Here is a 10,635-nt window from a genome sequence, read left to right as displayed (position 1 = left end):
GCGGCATTAATGTGGATGTTATGTCGGCCACCGGCCTCCCTCGCTACGGCTATAAAATTCCCTCGGTCATCCTCCCCGCCACACAATTTCTCTCCCGCCCTCCACCGTCACCCCACCCGACGATGGAGAAACCCATGCCCGAATACAAAATGGGCAAAGGAGCAGACCCACAACCCTACCCATGGGTCTTGAGTCAGACCCATGCCCAAACCCATCGGGCAACCCAACCCATTAGGGCACCCATCGGGTTTGAAATATATATTTATTTTTACTGTCACATGACAAAGATGACTGCCCTGCTTGAGGAATGAATCCTGCTCAAACCCACAAGTTTCTGTCCTGGTAAGTTACAAATAAACAAGCCGCCAGCATCTGCCTTTTATAGACTCCACGACGTCTCTATTCCCATGGCCAACCGAGGTGATACTAAACTTTACCAGGTGCCTGAACCGGCGATGTGTGTGTTGTATGGGCCGAACATTATCGGGCCTTCATTCTTGAAATGTGAAAGAACCAAAGGCCTAGAGATAAATAGTAATATAGCTGTGCGTTGTTGGGCTTCCTACGTTTTTGCCTTGTGGCCTTTAAAGACCTGTACATTACGTACATGATTGGGTCATTTGTTCATGAGGTTTGGGGCTCTATACAACTTATATATCTTATGGAACATATGAATATGAAATTTAAAGGTATTTTAATTATTAATTTTAATCGGGTAACCCATGGGTACAAACTTATACCCATGCCCTGCCCATCACTAATCGGGTTACCCATGGGTGAAGATGACGACCCATATCCTATCCATTAGGGTTGGGTGCCCATGGGCGCGGCCACCCATAGGCCAGATTGCCGGGTTGAACCAGGGTCGTATGTGGCTCGGGTCGGTGCGTGGCCTTCGAACCTCAGTGTGCCGAAGGATGAGGAGCTCGGCTGGTACGGCATACTTCTGTTTTCGGCATCCCACCTGCTGGGGGTCGGCTATGCGGTGGAGGGCCCCTCCGCCCCTCGCGAGGAACAACAGCGTCATCCAAGCGGCCCGTGAAATGCTCAGGTGGCAAGACTTCTTTTTTTTGAAAGATCCAGCAAATTGCTGGCTTGATTCAGATTTAGCAGAAAGCAGCGGAAGAACAACATGGTGAAGATCCGAAGATCAAAAAGAGAAAGAAAAAACCGCGGCCCTAATAGCTGCAGAGAGCTACACCCACCACAAACAACATGACTACACAACCGAAGCACCTGTCCTAAGCTAAGCATCACCACCGCGTCTCGAACAACGCAGATCAGCTCCGAAGATAGCAGCAGCTCCCACTACAACTTCCCTCGCCAACGCACCATCCACCCAGGAAGCAGGGGGTAGATGGCGGGACTTGGTCGATCCCAGAAAGAGCTTCGTCTTGGACTCATCGATGATGTCGTACATTGCGCCTAGAGCTTCACCTTAAACAGCGGCGAGCACCGGAGGAGTGCCACAAAGAGCTTCTAGGAAGTGTCTCCAAACGTGATGCTCCCAACAGAGGAACGACGTCAAACACACCGCCATCACGCCGATCCAACACCGGACCTAGGATTTCGCCCGGAGACAAACCACCATCCGAGCACGAGGAAGATGCCGACACACCTTAGGTGACGCCTCCAAGGAGGAAAATGACACCCATAGGCGTCATCGCCACCGGCCTCTGGTCGTGCAGGACTTTCGTCCGTATCGCCGCACACCTTCGCTCGTGCCCACAGAAGCTCGTCCATGCAGTCTCGCATCGCCACCGCCGCAGAACCTAGTCGTAGAAGCCATGGAGTCGTGGTCCACCCCGCCCACGGCGAGCCTACAGTGACCAGATCAGTCCCTGCATCCCGCATCTATCACGGCCAGAGCCGCCTGCTCCAGCATCATAGGACCAGCGCGCAGGGCCGGCGCGCGTCAAACACACCACGGATCTGGCCAGGTTCGACCAGATCCGGCCGCCACACGCCGGAGGGGCGCCGCCCCGCCAACCCGCGCCGAATCCGAGGCGCCTCCACGCGCCCTCGCCTGGCCGCCAGTGCGCCAGGACGCGCCCACCCCGGGCCGCGCCCGCGCGCGCCCTCGCCTGGCCGCCACCGGGCCAAGCCGCGCACCACGCCCGCTCGCCCCTGGACGCGCGCCGTCGCCGGCGCCAGATCCGCGCGCTCCCCCGCCTGGCCGCCACCGGGCCAAGCCGTGCACCGCCCGCTCGCCCCTGGACGCGCGCCGTCGCCGGCGCCAGATCCGCGCGCCTGGCCGCCTGCGCGGCAGGCCGCGCCACGCCCTCGCCGGCGCCAGATCCGCCCTCACCTGGCCGCCCTCACGCCAGATCCACTCGCCTACACGCCATACCTGGCCATGCGCGCCACCACGGGAGCCGGACCCCGCGCCGCCCGTGCCTCATGGGGAGGGGAGGACCCCGCCGCCGTCGACGCACGCACGGGCTTTGCCCGGCGCCGTCCCCTGGCGGCGGCGAAGGAGGGGGAGGTGAAGGTGTGGGAGGCGGCGGCGACGGGCTGGGGTTTCGCCCGGCCGCTCGCGGGAGCGGCGCGAGCGAAAAGGTCTTCCTGTGGTACTGCCGATGTTGTAGGTGGCAAGACTTCGAGGCTCTCCTCAACGAGTAACGGTGGAGGGACATCCGCACCGGCGCGTCGACATTGCACGTTGGGCCACGCGCGGCCCAACTTGCGGCGCCAGTTGGCCCCCACGTGCCTGAACCGTGCCGGTCGCTATCCTAGCCTCGCCGGAGGTCCGAACCTTTGGCAGAACATGCGGCGCTGAGAGAGGCTGATGATCCTGCTGACACATCGGGCTGTTGTGCGTGATCCGCGAGACTGCGCTGCGCTAGGTTGGGTTTCACCGGCAGAGTTCATAGACCCAGAGGGGCTGGCCGCTGGCAGATGAGTCGGCGTACATGGCCGTCGTCCATGAGCGGATGCACGCGGCCGACTACAAGCTCATGTTCCTGGACAACATCAACGATGACGACTATGGTGCCGAAGACGAGAAGCGGATGTCATCAACCTCAGCGGCAGGGACGGCGACATAGTTGGGGTTATTTTCAAATTTTAAATTCTGTTTAAAAAGATGTAAAACGTCCTAAAATTTGAATGAAGTTTAATTTGATTGAATGAATTATGAATGATTTCAATGATTTATGAGTTCTTTGAATAATTTTTTTATTTATTTGAATAAATATTGAAATTTGTGAAACTAAAAAGAAATGGAAGAGAAAAGGCCTTGCTCTGTGAATCGCGAGTGAGGCATAATCAGCCAATCTTCGTCAACCCAAGGGCAAAAGGGACATGACTTCGCTTAAGGGCACAGTGGCCGGTCCCTAGAGGACAGTGTGAGGACCAGTCTTTATATCGAGAAATAAGGGATCGAGTGCTTCCCGCGCCTCCTCAGAGTTCAATTGATTCTGGCCATCCGATCCGTTTTCTTGATGCTATTCTAGCCGTCGGATCAAGCCCCCGGACGATCTGGACCGCCGGATCAAAAAACGGTGTTGTAGCAATGAATAGTTACCGCCCTTCCGCGGTTCTCTGTCACTTCGCGGACTCATTCCGGTCTCGCTGATCTGTGGAGTAGCTCACGTGTGGGTCCCGTCTGTCGGTGGCTGGGTCTAGCGAAGCGTCCCGTGCGGCTCGTCCCGACGAATCCAGCGGGTAAATATCTTGCCACCGCCGGTAATTACCACGGCCCGCCGAGGGCATTTTTGGGTTTTCATGCGGTGGCACTGTGCGTGCTGTACGCTGGTTGGATGAGGGAGTCCATGAGGTGGGTGCGGGCGGCTGGCTTGCCCTTTCGTGCTCCCCATTCGTCCCCTCCTCTCTTGTCTTCTCCGCTCGCCGCCGACTCGCGTCCCCTTCGATTTGCCGTCGTTCTCAGGACGGAGACCTAGCCGCCGCCTCCTCCCGCACTCGCTCGTCCCTCCTCCTCCTCTACGTCTCCTCCACCCAATCCCTAACCCACGCCGCCGCCGTCTCCTTCACCAGCCCACCGGAAGCCCGCCGTCCACTTCCCCGGCGTCGTCGCCGTGTCCTCGCGTGCACACGGCAGGAGGAGCGCCCCCACCCTCTCCTCTCCTCCTCCCCTTATCAAGAGCCAGGACAAGGAGGGCCACCGTGGCCGAGCAGGTCAGGTGTTGCGTCCAGATCGCCAAGGAGCCGCCTGCAAGGTCGGCCATGGCGTGACTGAGCAGAGCAGGTGAGGAGGGAGACGCTGGTTCCTCTTTCCCGCTACTTATCTAGGTCTATTTATCGTGATTCGTAGGGATCTGATTAGGTTTGTTAATTTTAGCCTCAGCATGGTCCGGTTGCTGCGGATTGGTGAGCTATAGAAGGTACCTCGTGTGGCCTGGTTGAGGTGAGTCCCGCACCAGTGGATTTGATCTCCCCCGAATCTTTTTGCGTTTGGATCCTTTTGCATCTCCTGTTCCTCTTTTGGTTTCTTCTTCTTGCCTCTGCTGGGCTATTTTGGCTGCTTGCTGGGCGTTCATTTTCTTCTTTTGCTTCTTTCATTTTTATGTGCTTCCTCTTCACCTGATTGACACTGTATTGTTTATGTGCTGCCTAATTTGTTTTGCAGGTACCATGCTTGTTGTGGATTGCAGCCTCATGTGTGCGTGGAGCACATCTTGGGTGTTCAGGTAGCTGACTTAGCCCCCTAATTTATTTTACTCATTAGGTTTGATGCAAGTATGGCTCCCTAATTAGCAGTTCTCTTTGGTGCATCATGTTCTTCCAGTTGCTTGATTGATTAGAAAGCCCTGCCACATTTTTTTAAGAGAGGAGGCGCTTGATAGATAGGGATTTAGTAGAAGAAATTGCTATATAGGGATGACCCTTGTATGCTTATTAAAGAAAATTTTTATGTAAGCCTCAGGCTTTCTTGGGTTTATTAAGTGAAAGAGCTAGATTAGCCAGCCAGTTCTCTTTGGGGTTTGCACATAAATCCTACATCTTCCATATGATTTTTAGGCATCATGTTATGCCAGGGTTTGGTTATTGCATCAACTAGCTGATTTACCCCCTTATTTCCTTTACGTTGATTTGATATTGTGCATGTATTAATGTTTAGTGTCACTTGGATTCAGAACAAAGAGCTGGTACACAGTACAAAAGAAAGAAGTATACAGATCTGCAGATTCGAGATGCTATAATTTTTATATGTGCAAAGCACAGAGATGGTTGGAATTGGTTGTGCATTGTCACCTTCTGCTGTATCTGTCAAGACCTAGGTGTTGTATTTAGCCAAACAGAGCTTCGAGGATTTTCCTGCGCTTGCTCACATTAACCTAGAAACCCAACTCGCTTCTAACTACTAGGTCAAATTGCTTGCGTGCTGGCAAGGATATCCATGGTCTTTGCTCCACCACTTGCTTCTAGGGATTGCTAGCTTATAAGCAATAACTGAATAATCACACTACTGTTTAAAAGGGCTGATTTTTGTAAGAAATAAATAGCTTGCAAGTGTAATCAATAACGTGGCGTCTCTCATAGTTCAACAATATTGCATCATGTTGGTTGGATGACCTGGTTGCATGACACTCTTTGTGGTAAACTTCTGCAGGGTTTAGGCAACCCCAACAACTCTGGCTCCATCGTCCCTGAGCTCAGCCGTCTTGTGAATCTTTAGTACCTGTATGTGCTCCTACAATGAATTCCCTTGTTTCTGTTATTTGAACAGAACAAAATGGTTTGATTTTCTCATTTGGAACTTGATTTGCAGGGAGCTGTACAGGAACAACCTCAATGGCGAGATCCCAAAAGAATTGGGCAAACTGAAGAAATTAATCGGTTTGGATTTGTATGCCGATAATCACTGGAAGAATCCCCAAGTCACTTTCCAAGCTCAGCTCACTGATATTGATGTATGTATTATCCTCTGATTGCAGTTAATTCCTCCACAGTACAAATGCCCCCTCTGAAAAAACTACAGTACTAATTCTAAACAGACTGAAATGCAATTTCAAAAAATTGTTTTTGACATAGTGCATTAGATGTATTAAAAGGATGTAGATTCATCTCTCTTAATTCATATGTGAACAATTTTCCCCAAGCGAATACTCAAGTGATTTCCTTCAAGCCTGATAACGACGTTATCATTTTTTTTGTATAATTGATTTCAGTATATGCAAAATAATTAAAGTGACTAAAGATCATTTTCTGTGAGTTGTCTGTGCAAGATATGAGTAAATTTCTAGGGCAATAGTGTTCAGTTTGTATAGCTTAGTAGTTTCTAACAATAGCTTTCTGATGCTATGAATTTTGTATAAATTCGCCAAAGAGGACAGGCAATGGCTATGCGGGTGCATGGCTCCGATGACCTGATGATGATGTCAATAATAAATTATTGGAGAAAAAACCTAATGCTAGAAGTGCAGCCTTCACTGCGCTACATATATGTTATATTCCTTCTGAAATGAGAACTCTGAATATAAATGTATATGTATATCAAGATCATAGTAACTAAGCGACACAAAGACGTCAGTTTCAATTGTCAGTCTATCACACATTATCTTTATTTATTTATGGCAGGAATATATGTTTATTGTAGCAGGTAAATCCTTCTATTTTTAGGAGAAGGAAAGCTAACTACTTTGAAGCTGGTAAATCTTTTGGTTTATGTTGTACTTATACAGATACCTTGGAATTTCAGGCTAGATATATACTTTTTCCTGGTCGTTTTTTGATGAAGTTGGAGTGCTTCACAACTTAGAGTTGTTTTTTGGTTCTCTGTTTGAAGGGCTTCTGTTGTGCATGCAGGGCAGAAGCAATATCATGGTGGCACACTTGGTGTGCCCATGCCATCAGTCTCAAGCATTGGGTGTAGAAGTTCTCCGCCAACCTGAAGTGTGTGTGCATGCTGATCGGTCTCAAGCGTTGGCTGTAGAAGTTCTCTGCCAATCCGTCCATACATGCCACAGATTACTTCAATCTGAAGGCGTCATGATTGTCATTTGGTCAGTGCTTGATGTGCTTCTGTGCTGGATCAAGTCCAATTAGCTACTGCTAATTATTGTAAGATTATACTCTTGTGTCATATCATGGGAAAGATTATTTTCCCTATACTGTCACCTCCATATTACTTACTTGTTTGTTCGATATATTCGGAGCTGCAGGCACCCTTTGTGGAGGAGGACAACGACCAGGGCATCCATGGTCGAGAGCTCGGCTCCTTGGGTAAGCAGCACCCCCACATGGTCGCTTCAGTTTTCAAAGCCTTCTTTTTTGTTTGTGTGGGCTGGAAATGTGTGAGCTTTATATGGCACATGGGTGTGCATTCACTGACGAATCATTATATCTTGTGCATGGACTATTTACTTGCTTTTGATATGGTGAGTGTTACTCTGAAGTCTTATATCTTCGATATTACAAATGTTTCAAGTCTGAACCTCCTATGCATGACGATGTGTATATTATAAAAGTAGTGTGTTCATGCACATCTATTTTGAAGCCCTTCACTTGGTGACATGAGTGGCATCTAAGAATCAGAGTCCACTAACGAACAATTAATCATAAATGCATTGTATATCCTTTCTCTTGGGGGTTATTTGTTAGTCTTCTCTGATATTAACTGTAAAATGTGTATTTTCATCATTTGACTGACGGTCTAATACTGAACTTAAACATGTATTCTTGGATGATATGTGAGTTTGTGTCTTTTTTGTTTCAATTTGAATAAAATGTTTTCAAATGGAAGATGTTATGATAATCGCCAATGATATGTATTCGTATCATCAGCTAATATAAGTAGAATTATTTGTACCAGATGTATTTTGCATGCTTTAAGATTTTGATTAACATCTTATATATTCCCACCCTACCAGCCTGTTGTGCAAAACTAATGCTAACATGCTTGTTTGAGAGCGAAGTCTTCTGCCAACTACCTCTTCAATATGTTAATGAAGAATTCAATATTGATCAATAGGAATTTCACCGGCGATTGTTTGTAAACCGCCCTTGGCACAAATTCCTAAAGCAATATTTGTTGTAGTTATTGGATCGAGATATCTGGAGCTATTTATTTCCATTTGACTTCTACATTCTCGGATCAATTTTGTGTTCGTGTGCCTTTCACCTCTACACACCATCATTATTTTCTTGATGTTGTCACCCATTTGTTAATGTTGTAGAATATATATCATTTGACTTCTTCTTTCAGGTTTAATTTTTGTTTAATTAATGCCAACAGGTTGTGATGTTCATATATGGGGATTTTTGTTGTCAGTTGTGTTGCTTCAGTATGTAGGTGCTACTGTCCATGTGGGATATGTAATAGGTCGGACTGGTTTGCTAGCTTAATTGTTTAGCTTGATTTTGTTGGTGAAATCCATTACCTCTCTGTCCTTATCTTATTTTATTAGTCGAACATAATATCAGATCACCTACAATGATTATTCTTTATTACGGCCTCATATTAAAGTAGTCTGATTAGTCGTAGTAATTCATAAATATTTCCAGTATAGTTCTTATTTGGTTTCTAGGCATATAATTTACTTCAAAATTTTAATCGTTATTTGGTTAGTAAGGCCTTTTTTCCAATTGTGATGTTTGAAACATTTTACGAGAAATCTAACCACCAGTCGACTGGTGATTAGCGACAGGCACGGACGATTTTGTTCAGCGATTTTCTTTTCCTCCCGTCGCTGAATCGTTTTTTTTATGCACCGCTCGTTCGTACGAGTTCCCTCGACTGCCGGTCCCTCCGATTCTCCTGCGTCGCTGAACCGTTTTTCTTATGCAGCGCTTCACAAAAAATACTTGCGTCGGTTGGGACCAAAGTTTCAGATCGCGGGCGAAAACAGCGCGATCGCGGCGCGATCGCGTGCTGGAACCCTTCCCGCGACGCAATCCCATAAAAAACGCGATCTGCCGCTAACCGCGCGATCACGCGTGAAACGACGCTATTTGACTTCGCTATCGCTGCAAAATCGCGGGCATGGGCCGAAAGACTGAAACACAAGGGCCCAAATGCCCCAAACAGATCAGAACGGCCCAAATTCGCGATGGTATATAATACCGCCTCCAGAAAACCTAGCTCGTGTCCCCCATTCCCTTCTCTCCCTCCCACTAAAAAGTTTGCGGCGGCTGCGCTGTTCTTCCCAGCAGTGCCGACTGTTGCTTCGTTGGAAGCCAGATTCGGTTGCGGGGGAGGTGGAAAGGCGACCGGCGACGAGGGGCCTCTGCACGACGTCGCCTCTACGACCACGATGACATCTCAGTCTCAGTCTCAAACGGTTCCAGCAGCCGGGGCAAGCACATCGCCAGGAGGTACATGAGTCCTACGATTCTTTCCATAGCTCATTTGTAGAATATTCAGACTTGTTTGTTGATTCAGATTGTAGGCTCTGGGATTTAGACTTGTTTGTTGATTCAGATTGTAGGCTCTGTTGATTCAGATTGTAGGCTCTTGGGATTGCATTGTAGACTTGTAGTTGTAGGTTTAGATTGTAGCTTAGGTTTTCAACATAGCTCATTGGTAGAATATTCAGATCTGCCACTCAAATTTTTCTTTAGATGATGGTCTGTGATGCCTTGATCTGCTGCTTTAATTTGCTTGTGTTAAATGAATAAGTCACAGCTCAAGAACTTGTGTAAAGAATAAAGATATTGTTGTCTTCTTGGCTACTTCCATAACCTGTGTAAATAGAATAACAGGGTTTTTATTATTTTTTCATGTGAGTGTAACAGTGAGGTGCTTTGTAGTGTATTGTGTCTGATTATGGACATGACAAGAAGACCATGATTTGCTTCTCAGTAACCCACTCAAATGCATTGTTCATTCCATTTTGAAGACTGTGATGCTGTCAATTTCTCTATGAACTTAAGTGCAGAACTAGTGATGTTATACTTGCTGTAGACCTTGAGACTGAATTTATACTTATATTTATATATTGAACTTCTGCTGACCTCTATTATACTTCTTCTATTTATCTGGTGATGTTATGCTTGCTGCAGCCCTTGAGATCTTTATATTGGATTCATGGTTTTTGTTCACACTCTTCATTTGTTCATTTTGTAGGTTCACACAAAGAGACGCAGCAGGCTGGTGCATGACAAGATGAGTGACCTTGTTTTCATCAAGTTCAACTCCAAACTGAAGGACAAGAAACTAAACAAACTCAAGGACCCCATTGAGAAGCAGGTGGTAGATGTTTTAGAAGATGATGAGAATGAATGGATCACTGGTGTGGTGCCTAATGGTGATGAAGAACAAGTTGAAGGTGAAGATCAAGATCAAGAAATTCCATATGCAAGCTCGCATGCTGGACCAGGAACTTCTGCTATTAATCCCCTTAAAAGGAAGAGGGGTGTCTATGGTAAGAAGAAGAAGATGATGATCCCTGTTACTCCTCAAGAAGATCTGCTCTCTGCTTCCTCTGCTTCAGAAAGTGACGACGACGAGGACACCAACATGAGTTCTGGTTCTGACATGTGAGCTTGTCGGTTTCTTTATGAAGTTCGTTTTGGCGCTCATGATTCTATCCTTTCCTGTGTGCTTTTGACAAATGAATTCTGAAGACTTTGTGATGCATGTAATGGACTATGGACATGCTGCTGTTGTTACTTAACTTCTGCCGAACTGCTGATGTTATGCTTGATGCAGTCTTGAATTTATGTTTTTATTTA

At 47.4% G+C, this 10,635-nt stretch overlaps 1 protein-coding gene across 17 annotated transcripts; it reads left to right on the top strand.

Moving 5' to 3' along the window:
* Positions 1-3,788: 3,788 nt before the first annotated feature.
* LOC123139152 (uncharacterized) lies at positions 3,789-10,635 on the top strand. Of its 17 annotated transcripts, none has more exons than XR_006469483.1 (11): positions 3,789-4,207; positions 4,307-4,366; positions 4,589-4,649; positions 5,573-5,643; positions 5,732-5,873; positions 6,560-6,611; positions 6,769-7,023; positions 7,125-7,185; positions 8,750-9,014; positions 9,115-9,276; positions 10,028-10,635. XR_006469483.1 is itself a non-coding variant. In XM_044558954.1 (8 exons), the coding sequence occupies exons 6-8, from the start codon at positions 6,784-6,786 to the stop codon at positions 10,442-10,444; spliced, it is 660 nt and encodes a 219-aa protein (XP_044414889.1). In that variant the 5' UTR covers positions 3,793-4,207; positions 4,301-4,366; positions 4,589-4,649; positions 5,573-5,643; positions 5,732-5,873; positions 6,769-6,783; the 3' UTR covers positions 10,445-10,635. The 17 variants fall into 17 exon arrangements, 2 of the variants coding, with proteins under 2 accessions (XP_044414889.1, XP_044414897.1); XR_006469475.1 differs by having other exon boundaries at positions 3,790-4,207; positions 4,301-4,366; positions 6,769-6,965; XR_006469468.1 differs by having other exon boundaries at positions 3,791-4,207; positions 4,301-4,366; positions 6,563-6,611.

The sequence above is a fragment of the Triticum aestivum genome, chromosome 1B (assembly GCF_018294505.1).
Source record: "Triticum aestivum cultivar Chinese Spring chromosome 1B, IWGSC CS RefSeq v2.1, whole genome shotgun sequence".
Classification (NCBI taxonomy): domain Eukaryota; kingdom Viridiplantae; phylum Streptophyta; class Magnoliopsida; order Poales; family Poaceae; genus Triticum; species Triticum aestivum.
This window is presented reverse-complemented; position numbering and strand designations above follow the sequence as displayed.